The sequence below is a fragment of the Microcaecilia unicolor genome, chromosome 10, assembly GCF_901765095.1.
Source record: "Microcaecilia unicolor chromosome 10, aMicUni1.1, whole genome shotgun sequence".
Taxonomy (NCBI): Eukaryota; Metazoa; Chordata; class Amphibia; order Gymnophiona; family Siphonopidae; genus Microcaecilia; species Microcaecilia unicolor.
Window position 1 is genome coordinate 139,631,340 of NC_044040.1, and position 23,034 is coordinate 139,654,373.

At 46.4% G+C, this 23,034-nt stretch overlaps 1 protein-coding gene across 1 annotated transcript in view; it reads right to left on the reverse strand.

The window, feature by feature from the left end:
- The window catches only part of CROCC2 (ciliary rootlet coiled-coil, rootletin family member 2), an 825,280-nt gene that overhangs the window by 454,422 nt on the left and 347,824 nt on the right, over positions 1-23,034 (reverse strand). Inside the window, 2 exon segments of the mRNA XM_030216488.1 lie at positions 11,373-11,500; positions 11,934-12,127. Coding sequence (XP_030072348.1) covers positions 11,373-11,500; positions 11,934-12,127 — 322 coding nt within the window.

The window sequence follows — 23,034 nt, forward strand, 5'->3', positions numbered from 1 at the left end:
GGTATTTTCAGACCAATGTAGGTGTACAGGGGAAGTGGTTCAAGGAGATCATGTTCCAGTTGCAACTATGAAGGTTCAATATGTTGTTTTGGTATTATACACCACAACATACCTTGCCACATTATAAAAGTTCTTTGTTAGTTATAAAAACATGGAAGATTAATAGCTTGGCAGAGTCTCTCTGAAGTCCTTTCTGTCTGTAATCCTGAGCTGATCTTCAGTGGCACTATCTAGCTAAGTGCCACTGAATATCAGAAGAAAGGCAGGAAAACGTGCATAGGCGGTCAGTGGCCCAACTGTTTAGGGAGGCTAAAGGGGCGGGGTTAGGGGGTTGGGCCAGGGGCGGGGCTTACAACCATAATTGTCTGACAACACAGAAAAAAAATAAGTAAAAATAAAATAATCACAATTAATACCTTTTATTAAATTTAGATATTAGATATGTATCATATGTCAAAGAATAAAGTGGTTGCTCAAAGCATATACTAACCATAATCGCTCAACTGCAAAACACTATGCACAACTTTGTGCAAAAACACACTCATAACCTTACTGTACCATAAATATTACACTGGGCAGACCTAATACACCAATATACCACCATACGGAAAATGCAGACCGCAACAATATGAAACAAGGGATCATAATATCATGATGCGTGTAGAGCCAAAAAACACCCTTTTAAGGTGGCTAGTGTTCACAATGAGCTCCTTTTATTATCGACCATATGTAGATCCTTCAAGAGGTAGTGTGTCATGATTTAGGCTCTACACCCTTTCTGATGTTTTGGTGCCACCTCAGTAAGGCCAACACACAATCTCTCCACTGCAAAACACTATACACAAACTTGTGCAAAAACACACTCATAACCTTACCAAACCATAACAGCACTAATTCCAAGGACAGGATGAGCTACAACCTTATGCGTGGAAAGGCAGCACTATAATTACACCTGGCTCTAAAACACCAGTACACAACCTTTTGAAACAAAAAAACAAAACAAAACAAAACAAAAAGGGCTGCAAATACTACACGCTAGTAGAATACTGCATCTTGATCACACATGAAAAACACATGACACAACAGATATGAAGGCAAAATACTGAACTGGAAAGTTACCTCAAGAAGTCAGACTCAGCATGCAGCAATACTAGAAAAATTGAAACTTGCATGCAAAATATCACAGATGCACATTTCCAAAAGCTGACATATTCCAATTAATAAAGTCTGAATAAAATACTTTTTTCTACTTTTGTTGTCTGATCATTTAGGTTTTCTATTCGCTTTGGTCCCAGTGTCTTCTGTTTTATGCAATGTCCATATTTTTTCTCTCACCATGCCCACCATTCTTCTGTCCCCTCATGCGTCCTGTCTACCATCTATAGCCCTGTCCCTATCCTTTCTCCAGTTTCAACATCTGCCCTCAAAGTGTTCCGATCCAGCCCTTAAATTCAGCAATTACCCTCCATCCATATCCAGCATTTCTCCTCACTCCACTCCCTTCCATCCATGTGCATGTATCTCCTCTGTCTTCCCTCCCCTCCATCCATGTCCAGCATTTCTCCTCTCTCCCTTCCACTCCATCCGTGTGCATCTTTCCTTCCCTCCATCCTTGTCCAACATTTCTCCTTTCTTCTCTGCCCTCCATTCTATCCATGTCCAACAACTCCATTCTCCCCTGCCCTCTCCTCCATCCATCAATATCCAGCAAATTTCCTCTCTCCCCTGCCCCCATTCATTCATCCATCCATGTCCAGCAATTCTCCTCTCCTCTGCCCTCTCCTCCATCCATCCATGTCCAGCAACTCTCCATTATCCCCTGCCCTCTCCTCCATCCATCCATATCCAGCAAATGGGTGTTATTAGGAAGGGTATGGAGTCCAGGTGTGCGGATGTTATAATGCCGTTGTATCGCTCCATGGTGCGACCGCACCTGGAGTATTGTGTTCAGTACTGGTCTCCGTATCTCAAAAAAGATATAGTAGAATTGGAAAAGGTACAGCGAAGGGCGACGAAAATGATAGTGGGGATGGGACGACTTTCCTACGAAGAGAGGCTGAGAAGGCTAGGGCTTTTCAGCTTGGAGAAGAGACGGCTGAGGGGAGATATGATAGAAGTGTATAAAATAATGAGTGGAATGGATCGGGTGGATGTGAAGCGACTGTTCACGCTATCCAAAAATACTAGGACTAGAGGGCATGAGTTGAAGCTACAGTGTGGTAAATTTAAAACGAATCGGAGAAAATGTTTCTTCACCCAACGTGTAATTAGACTCTGGAATTCGTTGCCGGAGAACGTGGTACGGGCGGTTAGCTTGACGGAGTTTAAAAAGGGGTTAGATAGATTCCTAAAGGACAAGTCCATAGACCGCTATTAAATGGACTTGGAAAAATTCCGCATTTTTAGGTATAACTTGTCTGGAATGTTTTTACGTTTGGGGAGCGTGCCAGGTGCCCTTGACCTGGATTGGCCACTGTCGGTGACAGGATGCTGGGCTAGATGGACCTTTGGTCTTTCCCAGTATGGCACTACTTATGTACTTATGTACTTATGTACTATTTCCTCTCTCCCATACCCCCATTCATCCATCCAGGTCCAGCAATTCTCCTCTCTTCCCTGCCCTCCCTTCCATCCATCCATCCATGTTCAGCAACTCTCCTCTCTCCCCTGCCATCCCCTCCATCCACCCATGTCCAGCAATTCTCCCTTGTTTCTCCCCCCATTGCAGTATCTATCCCTCTCCCTCTTTCCCTCCTGAATGCAGTGTCTATCCCTCTCCCTCATTCCCCCCCCCCCCCCGAATGCAGCATTTATCCATCATGCTCCCTCCCTGCAGTCCCTCGAATTTGATCAGATCGCTGCTACTGACAGGCTCTCTCTCATCCCCCCACCCCCCGATGCAGCGTCTATCCCTCTCACTCCCTCCCTGTGGTCCCTCTAATTTGATTTAGGTCACCCATCGCTGCCGTTAGCGGCACACCAACATCGTACTACAGCTTGCTTCGGGGCTTCAGCCTGACGGCATGACGTGCCCCGCCTCCTCTGACCAAACTTCCTGCTAGTAGCCTCTCTTGGTTGTTTAAATCACTTTGAATATCGGCCAGATTGATACAATCTGGAAAGAGGGTGGTAAGATTTACATTATTTCTAGCCTAGAAAGATAAAGAAGAGATGTCTCTGTACTGTTCAATAAAAACATTTCCCCAGATTTAATCTATAATTTGGTAGCTTCAAATCCTCCCCCCCCCCCCCCCCCAACACACACATACACACTCCAACTTAGACTTTTTCTTTAGGCTTATTAAATGTTAGATTATAAAAGCAACTTAACTCATAATTTGATTGTGAGCATGTTAATATATTCTGCAAAATCAAAACTTGTAGGTGGTCCAAATGTTTCACAACTATATTCACTTAGTTTTATTACACCCCAGTGTAGATAAGCAAGGACAGGAAGTAGCAACAATATACCATACATGTGTAGAGGAACATTCTGGGTCCTGCTCCAGATAAGTCTCTCCCTGATATGACACAATAGGGGGAGGTGCATTACTGTCAATCCCTATAGAGAAGAACTTTCCTTTTAGCTGTTGGAGGGAACTATAAAAAACAGTGTAAGAAGAAGATAGGGGTTTTCTTCCTTCTTAGCTATCTACCCTGAAGAAGTCCAGGGAAAAGGGAGAGGCTGTGGTGGCCCATAAAATATTAATGATATCCCAGCGATCAATATTTAATTAGCAGGCACTAACACTTTCCATCATAATTACTGAAGATTGCCAGACCTCAGAAACAACTTGTTGCACACAGAGTACAGTGCCCTGTGATTCGCTTTAATATTCATCTGTCCACACTTTATTCTAATCTTGTTAGTATAATTTTATATTCAAATAATATTAGAAAACATATTTGCAATGAGCCGTGTTTTGCATTACTGCATCAGGGCTGGTTCTTCTAAAACTGCTGTAGCTAATAAATTTTCAAGATGACCATAAAATATTAGTTTACTGTACTTCTGGTATAGCTAAGACAACCTTCAAGGAGTACTACCCTCAGGATTTTGTCAAGGCCCTCTTCTGTTACTGGGTTAAAAGAGTCCCATATGTCTGTGTCAGGAGGGGACAAGTTTTGCAATCCTAGTTGGCTGATTGGAGACTGGGTGGGACTGCCTGTAAATTCTGGCAGAGACTTAATTTTTTGGCCAAGTAAGCAAAATCATGGTAGTTCAGTTGTGACTGGGGAGGCTCATTTTGTTGTGTGGGTTGAAGTAGGCTGTTTACTATTCTGAACAGGTGCTTGGTTGAATTGAATTGGTTGATATATAAAATAAAGACCAATGAGGAAGTCTAGCAGATAGTGGTACCTATAAGGTACCGAAGATTGAAGAGCTGCTTCTGATAGTCTACAAAAATGTATGTATTTGACTTTGAAGAAAAGTGAGTTATTGTTTTGCTATATATTTAGAATTGAATGCCCTTAAAGTATTTCGTAGTGTGGGGTTGCTTTAATTTTTTGTATAATCCCTTCTCGTACATAAAATGTAATTTTTGCCTTTTTAATTAGAGATAGTATGACAAAGACATTAGTCAGAGTGATAGGAATACTAGGTTGCATTAGGAAAGGTATAACCAGCAGAAATAATAAGGTGATAACATCTCCATTTCATTTGTAGCTGAGATGTAATCTAGAATACTGTGTCTAACAGTACACTAATAGTATTCATGTGACTGCCAATACATAAAGGGGTCCTTTTACACAGCGGATTACCACTCGCTCTTCCGGAACTACCGCCTGGCGGTACGTACATCCTAAGCACGCGCCATTTCCAGGGGAAAAAGAAAACCCCTAGAAATGGCTTGCATGGTAGTAACCCGGTGCTAATCGGGCATCGCCACATGCTGCCCAGCTACTGCTGGGTTAGTGTGGGACCCTTATCGCCACCTCAATGGGTAGCGGTAAGGGTTCCCCGCTGCATGGCCATTCGGTAAGTGTTCTTTTACCACATGGCCATGTGTATCTGGGTCTCACACTTCTCCTGGAAGCACTGGGTTGTAAGCCCATGGACCACTGCTGTGGAGCGGCAGTGGCAGGCAAAATCACCTCCAAACCAAAGACAAGGCAAAACAGGACTGGAACCCTGGACTGGAGTACTGAACTGGAACACACTGGACTGGAACACACCAGACTGGTATGCACTGAACTGGAACACACTGGACAGGAACACACCGGACTAGACCTAGGCTTCACCTACACATAGCCCCCGGGTGCAGGCAGTTGCCAGGACTTGGAGGAAAACTGGTACTGGAACTAGCAGGCATGAACACCAGGAATCAGGATTCAGAAGTGCCCACAGGCACCTAGACAAAAGCTGGGCAGACAGGGTTCAGAACTGCCCACAGGCACCTAGACCAAAGCAAGGCAGACAGAGGTGCAGGGCTATGGCTGGAGCTCCAGTAGCGGAGAAGTACAGGCAGAGACCAGGACTATGGCTGAAGCTCCAGCAGCTAGAAATACAGCCAGGGAGCAGGGCTATGGCTGGAGCTCCAGTAGCTGAGAAGTACAGGCAGAGGACAGGACTATGGCTGAAGCTCCAGTAGCTTAGAAGTACAGGCAGGAAGCAGGGCTATGGCTGGAGCTCCAGTAGCTGAGAAATATAGGCAGGAAGCAGAGAAATACTGAAAGCTGCCAAGCAGCCACTAAGGCCCAGATGCATCAACCAAACGTAAAAAAATGTGAAACGTAAAAGTCCTTAACGAATTTTAAAGAATGAAGAATGCACCAAAAAAACAAGTCTTTAATGCTCGGTACGGTATTGTAAAGTACCATGCATTAAAGATACGTTAAATTGGTATAATCCCCGTCGGTAATCGGCCCCTAAGGCATGCGCATAGAAGCCAAGCGTTATGCTGGCTGCTCTGCGCATGCCACAAACGTCAAAACCAAAAAAAAAAAAAAACCACAAACATGTGGCTCCCCGCTTTCCCCTGCATAGAATATAAACAAACATTAAAAAAGGATCGGGAGGGGGCAAAGGCGCTCATCAGGAGCATCCTGTATGGATGGCCTTGCCCCCCCTGCCCAAGGTCGCCGCTGCTCCCCGCTTCTCCCTGCATGAAATAAAAACTCATAAAAATCAAAACTTTTGCAGCGTCGGGCCCCCCTCCCTTCCTGTCTCTCTCTTCTCCTTCTCCCACCACTGCTCCACCTCCCGCCATCCTCTGCCCCCGTGCCCAGCCCCCCTGAGTCCGTCGCCGCTGCTACCCCCCTCCACCGGACCCCCCTCCGCCTTAATGGCCGGTGCAGCGCCTCTCACCTGTGTGAAGGCGCTGCACGGGATGGAACAGCTGATCGGCGATCGCTTCTGCCTTCACCGACGTCTCTCTCCTTCTTCCTGTGCCCGCCCTCCTTACGTCAGAGGAGGGCGGGCACGAGGGGAAGCGGGGAGCAGCGGCGACCTCGGGGGGGGGGGCGGGGGAAAGGCCATCCATAGAGGACGCTCCTGACGAGCGCCCTTGCCCCCTCCCAGTCCTTTTAAAATTTTGTGTCCGTTTCATTAGTATTGTATGCAGAGGGAAGCAGGGAGCCACATGTTTGTGATGTTTATTTTGTTTTTCAACATGCCAGCTTGGAATTTTAAGGTGCAGGGGGAAGCGGGGAGATGACAGCTCAGGCCTTTACGACTGCTCTGACCATACATTTAATATGTCGCGGTAAATGATTCGGTGTAATCTTCGGTATTGTTAGTGCATCCCGAATCGCTCACATTACAATGGTAGTTACTCTTTTGTATTCTGTTTTCGTTAGCCGCTTGCTTGTTGGAAAAAGGCCTTTAATGCATGCAACGGTTAGGAATTTCCTTCGTTAAAGGGTTGTTAGAGGGTTGTTAAGGTTTAGTGCATCTGGCCCTAAGAAAGAAACCCAAGACACGAATACAGACCACAGACAAGACTAGGAAAAGCAATAGAGCCAAAACTAGCTACACACAGACTAACTAGAATAAGCTATACACAAGCTAAGAAGAATAAGCTATACACAAGCTAACTAGACACAAGCAAGAAACTCAGACTAGAACTGAACTAGGCTGAAGTGCACAGAGCACTCTAACATACCAGGGACCTTAGACGATGCAAAGGCAAACACAGCAGTTTCTAGGTGATTAATAAAGCCCATCTGCAGCTGAGATTCAGCTGCAGCAATCACAAGGCAGCTACGGGTGCTGTTCAGGCACAAACAAGAAAGACAAGTCTGGCAGCCTGGAAGATCTGGACCGGACTACGCTGAAGTCTGGAACGGGTAGGGAGAGCAAGACAGTCTATGGCAGTCACCGTTTCTGGCCACCAGAGGATGAGAGGAGCACACCAAGAAGCAGGCAGAAAGCAACTGAAGCATAAGGAGGCTTAACATACACAGGTGCAGCACAGTGGAGCAATCAGAGCCATGCTGGAAGCAGCCAGCACACAGAGACAGAGCAAACTTAGAAAGAACAGACAGAAGCCAGCTTAGAGGCTGACCGCCAGAAATAAGGTAAGGCTGAGAGGGGTCACGACCACAGACGTGACACTGGGGGCTTTTTTACCCACTGTGGTAAAAAGGGCCCTGGCATGTGGGAAAAATGGCCCCCCATCGCTAGCGCAGGGCCCTTTCCCCCACAGCATGGTAAAAGAACCCCAAAGTTAATATTATGCAGATTTTTAGCCAGACTATGGCTATGCAATCAAGCCTTAATGCTGAAAATGCTGGAATAATTTTAAACAGATAACTTTCTAAATCTATTTCAAGTTATTCCTGCATTCATATTGGAATGCATAAGTTAGACAGAGAATGGTTGATTTTTGCTCTGCATCCTTCCCTAGTTGATAAAATATAATTTGTCTGCATAGTGTCTTCTTATAAAGCCCTAAGTTATACATATAAGTGCTGGAAATATATATGTTTAAAAAGGACTTATGTAGTTGGCATCTGTTGCTGACCACATAAGTGCTTTTGAATATTGAGCCCTGGAGATATAAATACAGTTGACGCAGAATCTATACCATAATCTTTATAAAGGACCTAAATATATATTCCTAGAGAAGAGGTGGGGAGAAGTAAATACAGTGTTTTTGTAGAAAAAAAGGTGCCGGTACTCAATGTGGGCGGAGTCACCACATATGACCCCACTCCTATTATAGCCACACCCACATTAGCCACACCCTTTATACCAGCCATAGACATCATTGAAAATATTATACTAGTATAGGAGAAAAAAATAAAGCGATTTTTTTTTCATTATAAATAATTTCTGCAAGCTGTTACAGCTCCAGCATACCCAGTGCAAAAAAAGACAGCAGATGTAAATTCTCAAATTGGACATATTCCAGACACTAAAAAGAAAATAAAATGATTTTTTTCTACCTTTGTTGTCTGGTGACTTTCTTTTTCTGATCATGCTGGCCCAGTATCTGATTCTGCTGCTATCTGTCATCTTAACTTCGTTTCCAGGGCTTCCTTTCCATTTATTTCTTTACTTTCCTCCTTTCTTCTTCATTTCTTGCTCTATATCCATAAGTAAAAGCTGGGTCCTCCGCAGACTTGACTGTCCAGTGGATCCAGCTTCGGCCTATTTTCTCCATCCATGTGCAGTTTTTCTCCTCTCTTCCTTTTCCCTCATCTCATCTCCTTCCTCTCTCTTCCCTCCCCTCCATCCATGCCCAGCATTTCTTCTCTCTCCTCCATCCACCCATCTCTAGCAGCCCTCCTCTCCATCCACCCATGTCCAGCAACCCTCCTTTCTCCATCCACCCATGTCCAGCATTTCTTCTCTCTCCCTTCCCTCTCCTCCATCCACCCATGTCCAGCAACCCCCTGCCATTCCCTCCATCCACCCATGTCCAGCAAGCAACCCTCCTCTGCCCCTGCCCTCCCCTCCATCCACCCGTGTCCAGCAACCCTCTTATCCTCCCTGCCCTCCACCTATGTCCAGAAACCCCCTCCCCTCCATCCACCCATGTCCAGTGACCCTCCTGTCCCCCCTGCCCTCCCCTGCCATCCATGTCCAGAAACCTCCCTCCCCTCTATCCACCCATGTCCAGCGACCCTCCTGTCCTTCCTGCTCTCCCCTGCCATCCATCTATGTCCAGAAACCCCCCTCCTCTGCCATCCACCCATGTCCAGCGACCCTCCTGTCCTCCCTGCCCTCCCCTGCCCTCCACCTATGTCCAGAAACCCCCCTCCCCTGCCATCCACCCATGACCAGCGACCCTCCTGTCCTCCCTGCTCTCCCCCGCCCTCCACCTATGTCCAGAAACCCCCCTCCCCTGCCATCCACCCATGTCCAGTGACCCTCCGGTCCTCCCTGCTCTCCCGTGCCATCCACCTATGTCCAGAAACCCCCTCCCCTGCTATGCACCCATGTCCAGCGACCCTCCTGTCCTCCCTGCCCTCCCCTGCCCTCCACCTATGTCCAGAAACCCCCCTCCCCTGCCATCCACCCATGTCCAGCGGCCCTCCTGTCCCCCCTGTCCTTCCCTGCCATCCACCTATGTCCTGAAACCCCCCTCCCCTACCATCCACCCATGTCCAGTGACCCTCCTGTCCCCCCTGCCCTCCCATGCCCTCCACCTATGTCCAGAAACCCCCTCCCCTGCCATCCACCCATGTCCAGCAACCCCCCGTCCCCCCTGCCCTCCACCCATGACCAGCGACTCTCCTCATTCCCCTGCTCCCCCTCGCTCCAGCCACCTAAGCCATCTGAGCCCCCTCCCGTTTGAGCCCCCCCTCCCTGAGAGCCATCTGAGCCTCTCTCTTGTTTGAGCCCCCCCTCCCTGACCCAGTCCCCTCCTGCCGCCAGACGACCCTCTTCTGCCACCCGACCCGGCCGGCACCTGACCCAGCATTTAAAAAAAACTACGAAGCGGCGGAGCGGTGCCTCACGTCTGAGTAAAAGAAGAAAAAATCGCTTCGTCGGACGGCCTTCCCTCACTGTGTCCCGCCCTCTGATGTAACTTCTGCAAGGGCGGGACACAGTGAGGGAAAGCCGGCCGATGAAGCAATTTTTCTTCTTTTACTCAGACGTGAGGCACCGCACCGCCGCTTGTAGATTTTTTTAAAATGCTGGGACAGGTGCTGGCTGGGTCAGGTGGCAGAAGGGTTGTCTGGCGGCGCGGAGGGACTCAAGGCTAGCTCGGGGGAGGGAGGAGAGCCGGCTCCAGAACAACGTCGGAGAGCCGGCTCCAGCACAACTTCGGACCTAAAAAAAGGTGCCGGTATGCCGTACCGGCGCATACCGGCACAAAAAAGCACTGAGTAAATATGATAGACATTTAAAACCTCAGAGCTATAAGCAAAGCATAACAGTTAATGCATTTCAGTAGGAAGAAAGTGCTAGCACATCCCTGATATAAGGCTGAAAGGATAGACTTAAGAATAACACAAGAAAATAATAGTCACAGAAAATACAATGCAAGCAAAATAGTATCAGAATTCAAGAAAGCATGGAACTAGTATAGAGAATACTTAGGAAAGAGTCAAACCAGAACTTGATACAACAATATTGTAAGAGGAAGAAAAAAATGGGCAGACTCGATGCAAGGTATCTTGGGCAGGATGGTCAAATTGGGAGGAAGAGAGGGGGTGCCAGTAGATAACCACTCCTCTCAACCAGCCTTTCTATGTTGCTCCAGACCTGGTAAACTTTTTCTTGTGATAGCTGCACATGTAAAAATTTTCACTGCATTTGCCTACATTTTAATGCAGTGTGTGGTCAGGGTTTCTGTACTGAATATTCGTATTCGATTCGGCCCTGAATACATTATTTGTATTCGGCTGAATAGTGATTTAAATTTGAATATGATTAATCTGGAGCTCTACTGTGCTAAATCCTACTGAAATAAACACTTGGGGGCCAATATTCGGACCATGGGATTTAGCTGGGCTACCTCCTGTGGTTAGCGGTGAACCCAGATATTCAATGTTAAGCCATATCTGGCGACCAACATTTCCGGGGGTTTTTTGGGTCACACATAGCTGCATATAGGGCCTCTTTTATCAAGTCGAGCTGGTGGTTCCCATGTAGCAATGCCGACAAAGCCCATTCAAAGTGAATGAATATCGGGCAGTTGATCTCTGATTTCACATTGCTTCTTTTATTATTTGTTATGTTAAAGCTCAATGCCCATTATTCATATTCAGCTGAATAATATTTTTCATTATTCACATTCAGCCGAATAGTAAAATGTGCTATTTGGCACAGCTCTAGTTTCCACATGAGTGAACACCTTTCTGCATTGTAAACCTGTGGTAAAACCATGTGAACCCTGAGGTAACTGTGCAGGAAGTTTTTTGCATAGAACCTAAAGAATGTACAAGGATCAATGAGAGTATGTACCATACTATACCTATGAGAGTCCCCTTTGCTAGAAGTATACTCTGATTTTCCCCTTCCAACTGTTCCTTTCGGGCTTCCAGTTGTGTTACCAACTGTTGTGTCTCATATAGGCTGGTTTCCAATGCATCCTTTTCAGCTCTGAAACAATTATCAAGTGATCAGAAGCACAAAATGAAATGCCAAAGAAGTGACAATAGAGATGATGGGATAACAGTATGTAAATTGGTGTCTGAACCCATGGAGATGTACATCTGAGTACATAGGAGCCAACTTTTCAAAATTATTGGGGGTGCTAAGCCCAGTAGAAATAACCCTTCCCTGGACACATACAAGGAATTTTCTCAATATTAGGGGTGCTCAAGCACCCACCGCACCTACAGAGTTGGCTCCTATGTAGACTGAGTACTAGAGTCCTTGGGAGCACATGAAGAGTATGGAGATCATAGTTTGAAAATTTGAATGGGATTGGTGTCAGAATTTATGGGGGACAAGCATCAGATTCCAAGGGGTAAAGGGAAAGTAAGATATCAAAAGTCTTTTCCTCACAACTTAAGCAATGGGAAGCTGTTACCTAAGTTTAGCTAATTCCTCAGTTGTGGTTCGGCTCTCCCTCTCCACAGCAGTAAGCTGTACACCCAGTGCTGCATTCTTTTTGGTCAGCTCCTCTTTGTTCTGCATGGCTCGCATGAGGGAGTCTCCCAGCATGTTGATCTCACGATGACTCTGCAGCAGCTGTTCACTCAGGGCATGTTTCTGATTATTTAACTGTAAGGACACGCAGTACATAAACAGAAAGAAGGGGAAAGAAGAATACATAGAAGAAAGATCGCAATGGATGGAGAGGAGTAAAATGGTTGGAAGAAGAGACAGATAAGGAGAATATGACTAACACATAAAAAATGAGAAGACAGACAGAAAGTATGGAAAATAAAGTGGAAAACAGTAGGATTAAAGATAAGAAACAAATAACAAGCAAAAGGGAGAGAGGAAGGAAAGAGCTCAGAGAAAAGAAAGACAAAGGAGAGAAGAAAAGACATGAAAACAAATAAAGCAGAAGACAAGATAGTAGAATAATAGTAGACAATGTAATTTTCCAAGCTATTCAATGTACAAAAAAGTATATGCAAGTATCTGCAGTCTCTTCTTTTTTTAGTTTTAGCAATTTTGAAAGTGAAATTATGCATGTACTTTCATGTTTAAAATCCTTGCAAAATCTACAGATAAAAATACCCACAGATTTTGCAGCTATGTGGGCAGCATGATAAGTACTCAAGCAATGGCCCAACCAGTGTGCCTAGCTGAGATTCTTCCTCTTTGGTTTTCTACCGCTCTCAGGCTTATTTTCAAAAGAGAAGGGCGCCCATATTCCGACACAAATCGGGAGATGGGCGTCCTTCTCTCAGGGTCGCCCAAATCGGTATAATCAAAAGCCGATTTTGGGTGTCCTCAACTGCTTTCCGTCGTGGGGACAACCAAAGTTCACGGGGGCATGTCGGCACCGTAGTGAAGGTGGGACTGGGGTGTGATTAACAGATGGGCGTCCTCGGCCGATAATGGAAAAAAGAAGGGCATCCCTGACTAGCACTTGGCCGACTTTACTTGGTCCATTTTTTCTTGCGACCAAGCCTCAAAAAGGTGCCCGAACTGACCAGATGACCACCGAAGGGAATCGGGGATGACCTCCCCTTACTTCCCCAGTGGTCACCAACCCCCTCCCACCATAAAAAAACTTTAAAAATATTTTTTGCCAGCCTCAAATGTTATACCCAGCAGCTCCATGACAGCAGTATGCAGGTCCCTGGAGCAGTTTTAGTGGGTGCAGTGCACTTCAGGCAGGTGGACCCAGGCCCACCCCCCCCTACCTGTTACACTTGTGGTGGTATTTGTGAGCCCTCCAAAACCCACCCGAAACCCACTGTGCCCACGTGTAAGTGCCCCCTTCACCCCTTAGGGCTATGGTAGTGGTGTACAGTTGTGTTTAGTGGGTTTTGGGGGACTCAGCACCCAAGGTAAGGGAGCTATGCACCTGGGAGCAATTTATGAAGTCCACTGCCGTGCCCCTTAGGGTGCCCAGTTGGAGTCCTGGCATGTGAGGGGGACCAGTGCACTACCAATTCTGGCTCCTCCCATGACCAAAGGGCTTGGATTTGGTCGTTTTTCAGATGGGTGTTCTCGGTTTCCACTATGGCCGAAAACCGGGGACGACCATCTCAACATTTAATTTTTTTTTGTTACATTTGTATCCCGCACTTTCCCACTCATAGCAGGTTCAATGCGGCTTACATATTATATACAGGTTGACCATCTCTAAGGTCGACCTAAATGTTGGGAATTTGTGCGTCCCCGATCATATTATCGAAATGAAAGATGGACACCCATCTTGTTTCGATAATACAGGTTTCCATGCCCCTTTGCAGGGCCGTCCAGCGAGGATGCCCTCTTGAAAACTTGGGCGCCCCGTTCGATTATGCCCTTCTCTGTGTACAGAAGCATATAAATTCTGAGTCTTAAACCAACACCACTTGTCCTCTCTCCCATTCTGTTAACCAATCTGTCAACCATGTTCCTGTTATTGCCTTCCATTACAAGAGTAGGTCTATAAACCAGATGCTTAAATTTGCATGCGCATTAGGGGGTAATTCTCAAAAGGTTGCCTAAAGTTAGGTACCAGGTTAATGAGCGCTAAGCACAAATTCTATATTGGCAATTACATGCAAAATTGCTGTTATAGAATACTAGCGTAGGTAGGGTCACCAAGAGGGGGGCAAAATTCCTCCAAGGGGGGTCCAATGCTGGGGTCTGTCTCTCTCCTGCTCATGACAACATGCTCAGTTTTGATGAAACTGAGCACATGTGATGTGAGGAGAAGCAGCTGCACCGGGCAGGCAATGCAGCGGAGAACAGCATTGGAGGGAAGGCTTCTGCCGGCAGGGCTTCGAGACCCCCACCAGCCAAGGTATGTGGAGTTGCAGCGAGGGGCAGGGAGGTGAAGCAAAACGTGCCTGGCTATGCAGCATCAGGGGGGGGGGGGGCGGCAGCAGTGTCCTGGGGGGCGGCGGCAGCAGCGGTCCTGCCCCTGGCCCGGCTCAGTCTCTCAGCGGCCTTGAGCATAGGTCCTAAGTTATGCGCCTTAGGTGTGAGCACCTTTGTCATCTCAAAATCCAAAAGCTGGTGTAAATGCTTGCACCTAATTGCTCTCAGTGAGGCACATAACTGATAGTATTCTATAACCTGCATGTGCAAGTGCTAGGCATGCCTCCTGACCTACTCATACCCCTCCCAGGTCTACCTCCCTTGCAGTTGAACGCTATGGATTTTGCATGCACAATTTTTAAGAATCCCAACTAAGGGCAGTTATGTGTGTAACTGCTAATCAGTGCCAAATTAGCACCAGTTACAGACAATAATTAGTTGTTTATGCCAATTAGCAGCTAATTATTAAATTACATGTGTAACTGGCACAAGTCTATAAGTTGCATGCGCAATTGTATGCACAAGTTTATAAAATTAGGGGTATGTACATAAATGTATGGAATACTGATATTTATGTGCTGTAATGACTCGAGGGCTCCACCTAATGCTGGCAGGCAAGGTAAAGAGAGTTCTCACATGTATTACCTCGGGCCACAGCATAGGTTTTCAGGTGAGAAGGAAAACCCAGCCCAGCCAGAAAAGGAGGGAGTTCCCAGACAAACAGATCCTATGCACTATTAAGGAGAATCCCTAAGGACAGACCAGGATCCCAACTTAGCCCAGGCCCCCTGGCTGACTAAACAATGTAATCTGAATACAGGTTACAGCTGGGGGGGGAGGAGTCTCTGGGGGGGGGGGGGGGGGCTAATGTGAAGAAGGAAACAGAAAGTGCAGGCACAGACATGGAGTAGACTGAGCAGGGACTCTCTCCAGAGATCACAAACCCCGAAGAAGAGGAGCAGGTGGAGGTAGCACCAACCCCAGAGAAGTGAAGGAAACCAGCTGCAGGGAGTTTCAGTGGCTGGGCAAGCTTTGCAATTGTTGGGTTTTTTTTTTCTCTCCACATAGTCCCCGTGGGAGGACCAGAGCCAGTTTGCCCGGGAAGTGGGAGGTAGGGGACAAGCCCCGGCTGAAACTACACTGGGGAACAATTAACTATTGCTGGATTGTTGAACTGTAAATTGAACTGTTGAAACTGAGATATGAACCTTAATTGATAAGCCATAGCAAGGCTGGGGGCTACTGTTTGGTGTGTACCAGAGTGAGTGAACTCTGCACTAAGCTGTATGGGGTTGGAAGTGGACTCCTAAAGTTTCTGAGAAATTTCAAGTATACTGTAGAAATTGTTTAAACAAGCTAGTTGCCAAAAGACTTTGCTGGATGGGAGGAAGGCTGAAGGTTGCCTTTTCTTCCTGGTTAGCTCGTTAGGAATACAATGTCACGTTCATGAGTCCTTGTACCGAGCAGAACACTGACGTGCCCTGAAGAAGAGGAGGATCCAGGTCCTGACTCTGCGGTTGGGCAACCCTGAGACTTCACCTGCAATGACCGCCGTTCCCCAGAGGTTGAGCCCCTACGTGCAGGTGGTCAACAGGACTTATGTAAGCAGGGCCAGGCGGAACAGGAGCCGAGAGGAAGAGATGGTCTTTGGTCAGGAGCTGGGCAGAAGGGATGCGGAATGAAGCAACCGGAGTAGAATTAAGCACCCCGTGGATGTGAAGCACGGCGCGGGAGCGCTGAAAAAAATAAGAAATGGCCACACCACCCCAGGCAACCCATCATGCGGCGCTGAGCCATCTCCGGCGGCGGGGAACACCGCACCATCCGTGGAACCGCCTGAGCCCTGGTAGGGGACGTGATATACAAGCAGCATAATGCTTTCACTGCTTGATTTTGAGTAACTGGAATTGCAGTTGCTGGAATTGCAGTTGTTGGGGGTTTTTTTTTTCCTTTTTGTTTGTGGATTTTGTTTTGTATCTTGGAGGCTTGCTGTGCAGCAGCCTATTCAAGCCAGGAAGACTCCATACCAGCTTCTGTCAATCCCTTACAGCCAAGGGACTCACTACAGTGCATATGTGTGTACATCCATTTGCAAATGTCAATAACATGTTTAAGAATTATCCTGTAAATAACTTATGTAACTTATATAGCGAATATTTGCAAGGGGTTATACACAGGGGGAAAGCATCAGTGGGACATAAATAAATATGTAAGTGGGAGGCACATCTATTTTATTTTATTGTGCATGATATACTGCAATGGAGTCAGCAGGCAACTATCCAGCTTATAATCGAAAGACAAAAACGCCTGTATTACGACCTAAATCGGGAGATAGGCGTTTATCTCCCAAAAATGAATAACGCGGTATAATCGAAAGCCGAACTTGGACGTTTTCAACTGCACTCCATCGTGGAAGTGTACAAAGTTGACGGGGGCGTGTCGGAGGTGTGGTGAAGGCAGGACTGGGGCGTGGTTATCACCCGAACAGAGATGGGCGCCTTTCGCCGATAATTGAAAAAAAGTATGCGTTTGTAGCTAGAATTTAGGGCACTTTTCCTGGACCCTGTTTTTTCACGAATAAGGCCCCAAAAAGTGCCCTAAATGACCAGATTACCACCAGAGGGAATCAGGGATGACCTCCCCTGACTCCCCCAGTGGTCACTAACCCCCTCCCACCACAAAAAATGATGTTTCACAACGTTTTATTTTCACCCTCAAATGTCATACCCACCTCCCTGGCAACAGTATGCAGGTCCCTGGAGCAGTTGTTAGGGGGTGCAGTGGACTTCAGGCAGGTGGACCCAGGCCCATCCCCCCCCTACCTGTTACAATTGTGCTGCTTAATGCTTAGTCGTCCAACCCCCCCCCCCCCAAACCCACTGTACCCACATGTAGGTGCCCCCCTTCACCCCTTAGGGCTATAGTAATGGTGTAGACTTGTGGGCGGTGGGTTTTGAGGGGGATTTGGGGGGCTCAACACACAAGGGAAGGGTGCTATGCACCTGGGAGCTCTTTTACCTTTTTTTTTTGTTTTTGTAAAAGTGCCCCCTAGGGTGCCCGGTTGGTGTCCTGGCATGTGAGGGGGACCAGTGCACTACGACTCCTGGCCCCTCCCACGAACAAATGCCTTGGATTTATTCGTTTTTGAGCTGGGCGCTTTCATTTTCCATTATCACTGAAAAACAAAAACGCCCAGCTCACAAATTGTCGAATAAAACATGGACGTCTATTTTTTTCGAAAATACGGTTCGGTCCGCCCCTTCACGGACCCGTTCTCGGAGATAAACGCCCATGGAGATAGACGTTTTTGTTCAATTATGCCCCTCCACATGGTTCACAACAACTGACTACAAGAACAAATGCGTGAATAGCAGAAGAGAGGGCTGCAGATAGAGCAGAGGAAGGAAATGAGAAAAGAGGAAGGAAGGGGGCGAGAAAGAGAAATGGCTCAGCGGGGAGAGGAACCAAAGGCTTTGGGAAAGAGAAATATTTTGAGGCATTTCTTAAAGATATGCAAAAAGGTAGTAGTCCTAAGGGGAAGGGGAAAGGAGTTTCAGAGTTTAGGACCAAGGTAACAGAAGGCAGTTTCATGAAAGATAGTAAGGTAGAAAGAGGAAAGAGAGGGGAGGCAGAGAAGGTTGTCATTAGAGGAGCAGGGAGTGTAAGGAATGAGTAACTTATTGATGTAGGCAGGAGTGATAGTGGAGCGGACTTTAAAGACAAGGACCAGAAGCTTAAATTTAATACGAAGGGAGATGGGGAGCCAGTGTTCAGAGCAAAGGAGGGGTGTGACATGATCAAAGCGGTTCACCCAATAAAGAAGTTTCATAGCAGTGGAGAAGTTTGAGGTGTTGAAGTGAGTAGAGGGACAGACAAGCATAGAGAGAATTGCAGTAGTCAAGGTGGGGGGGATAACCAGTGCCATGAGAAGGGATTGAATCAGAGGGGGGAGAGAAAGGAGTGGATAGAGTGAATACATTGCAGGGCAAAAAAGGAGGAGTGGACCACAGAATTGATTTGGGCCTTAGAGGTGAGAGTACTGTCAAAGGTCATACCAAGGATTTTAATGGAGTCTTGAAAATGGAGGGGTTGGTCATTGATAGAGGGGCAGGGAGAGCAAGGAATACATAGGGGAAGATGATGGATTCACGTTTAGAGGAGTTTAAGAAAAGTAGGTTGTCTTTCAGCCAGATGGAAATGCGATTAAGGCAGGTATTGAGAGTGGAGAAGGAGGTTGTAGGGTCAGAGTCACAACAGAGAAATTGGATGTTATCGACATAGCAGAATGGGGTACAATCAAGATCCTGGATAAGAGTCAGCGTGGGGCAAGAAAAATGATGAAAAGAATAAGTGCTAAGAAGGAACCTTTTAGGACACCCAACTCAAGGGGGGAAACCAGGGTGGAGGAGCTAGAGTGAGCAAGTTGGAAAAGGCGACCAGAGAGATAGCTGGAGAACCAGGAAAGAATGGTGTCTGTGATACCCAGGGATTGCAGACAGCAAAGAAGAAGAGAGTGATCAATTAAGTCAAAGGCAGAAGAAAGGTCTAAAGCAGGCTGGGTGTGCTCCGAGGTCTGGGTTGAAAACCCCTGGTCTAAGGATACGACAATAACAGAGTGGCGCTGGTCAAGAGAGGAGTGGATAGTATTACACAGGGCAAGAAGAAGGGTCTCAGTACCTTGACTGTGGCGAAATCCGGCCTGGAAGGGATGTAAAGCATTACTATTCTTGATGAGAGATTCAAGCTGTGTAAAGCTAGTTTGGCAAAGAGAGGGAGATTAGAGATGGGGCAGGTGAGGTTTCTTAAGGAGAAGCATGACAAGTACATGCTTCCAAGATGGGGGAATGGTGCCAAGAAAGAGACTGGCCTGGAATAGAGGGAGGAGAGGAAGAAGGGGGTGGGAAAACCACATAATGAGGAACGCTGGCCAGGGGTCGAGGGGAGAAGAGGAGGGATTGAGGGATTTGTAGGGTCTGGGAGAAGGGAGGAGGTGGTGGGAAAGTTAAAGGAAGACCAGATAGCAGTCAGACAGGAAGAAGGGGGAGATGGAGTGGCGAGGGCAGGAGGTGGGTGGAGGGAGGTGGGAGAAGAAAGCAAAGTAGGATCATATGTGATAGTGAGAAAGCTGATTAAAGGTCTGAAAGAGTATGTGAGGACAGTTAATGGAGGAAGAGATGTGTTTGTCAAAATATGTACGCTTTGCTACTCTGATTGCAGCAAGAAATTTGTGGAGGCGAGCTTGAAAAATCACCACAGTGGCAGAGGAGCAGGACTTGTGCCATGTGCATTCAGCACAGTGAAGAAATGATTTAAGCAGGTGTAGGTGGGAAGAGAACCAGGCAGAGAGAGAAGGACAGGAAGAAGAGCGGGTGAAGGGAGGGATGTGCTTGTCAAGAATATGAGAGAAAGCAGAACTGAATTCAGAGACACAGTCTGAGAGAAAAGCAGTAGCAGGATCCTGGGGGAAGTAAAACCAGTGAGGCAGAAATGAGAACGCATGAGGAGGCATTAAGGGACTGGGAGATGTATTGAGTGGGTGAAGGAAGACGCCAGGAAGAAGAGACTGGGAGAGAGAAGGTGAGGAGGAGGTGGTCAGTCCACGGTGAAAGGAATGAGGAAAGGGCAGAGGGAATAAGGCTTGAGGATAAGAAGGAGAAAATGAGATCAAGGGTATTACCAGCCGAGTGAGTAGGGAACGAAACGTTGCAGAAGGCCAGAGTTAAGATGAGAAAGATAAGAAGGAGTCAGCAGTGTCAGAGCATGGGAGGTTGAAGTCACCAAGCAGGAGGAGATGGGGAAAAAAAGAGTCATTCATTTGTTGATGACTGCGAGGAGCTCATCTGTAGAGGCTGAGGATGGGGGCAGAGGGTGGTAGAGGAGGACTATGTAAAAGTGTGAAGAAGAGAATGAAAACCAGAAGATAAGGGCATTGGAAATAGAAAGAGGTTTAAAAGAATACTGAATTACCTGAAGAGGAATAGAGACAGGCAACACCACTGTCATGGTGGGAGGGGCAGGCATGTCAGTGAAAAGGAAACTTGGAGGACAGGAATCAAGTAGGGTTACAGTGTCTCTGGGACAAAGTTAAGTCTCAGTGATGCAGAGGACATCGAGAGAGTGTTCCAAGATGAGGTCAGCAACAAGGTGACCTTTGTGCCGTAGAGAGTGGGCATCAAGGAGGCCAATGTGGAGAGGGGAGGGGGGTGGGAGAATTACAAAATGATGAAGGGGAAGCAGAGAGCTGGGGGGGGGGGGGAATAAGACAACAGTAAGAGGGGCAAGGGCAAAAGAATCATAAGGTACAAGGCTAGAGTGGCTCTGGGCAAGTCACTTAACCCTCCATTGCCCCAGGTACAAAATAAGTATATGTTTGTCAGACTCTCTAGGATTATCTGGACTCGTGAGCCCTTGGGCCACTGCCGAGGAGCGGCAGCAGCAGGAAAACCACCCAAACAAAAGACAAGGCAGAATACAGACGAACTGGTAAAACCAGGACAGGAACCACCAGGCAGAAGCTGCAGCAGAGGCGGAGCAAGCTGGAACAGGCAGGGCAGGAACAGCTAGGCTTCACCTGCGCTTGACCGCTGTTTCTCAGGGGTTGAGCCCCTGGGTGCAGGCGGTCGGCAGTACTATGGGACAGAAGGAAGAACCAGAACTGCAGAGTCCAGCAGGCAGCCAGCAAAACAGCTAAGTACTCCAGGAAACAAGCAGGGTCACAGGCGGGCAGCTACGGTAGAACACTCCAGGCAACAAGTAGGGTCAAAGGCAGGCAGCAACCGTAGAATACTCCAGAAAACAAGCAGGGTCAACGGCAGGCAGCAAACAGTAGAGTAGTCAAGTCCAAGCAGGGTCTAAGGCAGGCAGCAAACAGTAGAGTAGTCAGGTTCAAGCAAAGTCTAAGGCAGGCAGCAAACAGTAGGGTAGTCAGGTCCAAAGAAAGTCTAAGGCAGGCAGCAAACAGTAGAATACTCCAGGAAACAAGCAGGGTCAAGCCAGAATAAGAAGTAAGCAGGGTAGCACTGCAACAAACACTCACCGACAAGAAACTCATCAGATGACCTCTGTTGCAAAGGCAAAGCCTGAAAGTTCCCAGGTGCTTAATAAAGGCACTACAGATGAGGTCACCAGTAAGGGTGGGGCTTGGCAGCAACAACAGCAGAGCATGGCTTGTCTGGAACAGGATCCCGGAATGGACTAGCCTGGACTGGAACTTATTTCAGGATTTTCCCCACAGGCTTCAGGATTTACAAACAGACTTGGCTTGGCTGGAAGGACCCCAAAGCAAGTCCGACAAGGAATATAGTCAAAATTGTGAGAATGTCCCAGGCATGTCCAGATTCCAGCCTTTACCAACTCCACTAGTTATTTTCAACTTTGGGTTTTACAGGACTAATACTTAATCCAAAATCCATGCTCCCTGGGTATAAACATTGAATCTTACTACTGGCATGCACACATACAAAGTTACTTCTGCCTCAGGGCATGTCTAACTTTGAGCATCTTTCTAATGGGATAATTTATAAAAACACATAGACACATATTTTCACTTTATAAAATAGGCACAAATTTGTATATAACTTGGCCTTGTGACAAATAGGGCTGGATTCTATATATCACGCCTAAAAATTGGCACTGAAAATAAAATACGCCTAGGCATATTTTATAAAGTACACCTAAATTTAGACGTACTTTATAGAATATGCCTAAATTTCAGTTTGGTTTACAGAATATGCCAAATGCCTGTCCGAGTGACTAAATTTAGTCATGGGCAGTTACGTGTAAATGCCAACACCTAAATTAGGCGCAAACTGGGTGTATTCTGTAACAATGTGCATATATTTTAGAAACACCCATGATCTGCCCATTCCATGCCCCTTTTTAGCTATGCACATTAAATTTACGTGCATCACTTTACAGAATATGCTTAGTCAGTTGTGCATGTAAATTCTAATTAATGCCAAATATTGTCAATAATTGCTTGTTAATTGGCAATTATTGGTGCTGACTGCTTTTTAGCTAATTAAGTTGTGTGCACAAATCCAGAATATGACCTGATTTGCATGTGCAACTTAAATCGTGTTATATAGAATCTGGGGGTAATGCCTATTAATGACAATTTGATTCTCTGTTCTCTTTCCAGGCTATCTCTATATGGAATGAACTTCCTTTGCACATTACAGTGGAACCAAGCTATGCACATTTTTTAAAGAAAATTGAAAATGTTTTTATTTGATAAATTTTAAAGTGTTTTTGTTCCTTGTTGAATTGCTATTTTTTATATTTAGTTCTTATTGTCCTGATGTCATTCTTACATATTACCAATGGGTTTTCATTGTATTTACTTTTTTTTATAATAGTTTTTGCTATTTGTTATGTAATTCCCCATATATAACTAATAGGCTTCTTGGGATATAAGCCGCCTAGACCCTTCAGCTGGGATTTGTGTAGTGAATAAATCTCAGATTAGATTAAATTAATAATGCTAGTGTACGTCAGGACCCTATAATGAGTTACAGTAATCTGTTGAATAACCAGGGATTGAACAGTGTAGCTAGAGCAGCAGAAGTAATGTAAGCACTTAACAGGCAAAGTATTTTAAGATGTTTAAATGTATCCTTCACAGTAGAAATACTAGAGTGGAGGAGCAGTCTAGTGATTAGAGCACCAGGCTGACAACCAGGTTACCTGGTTCAAATTCT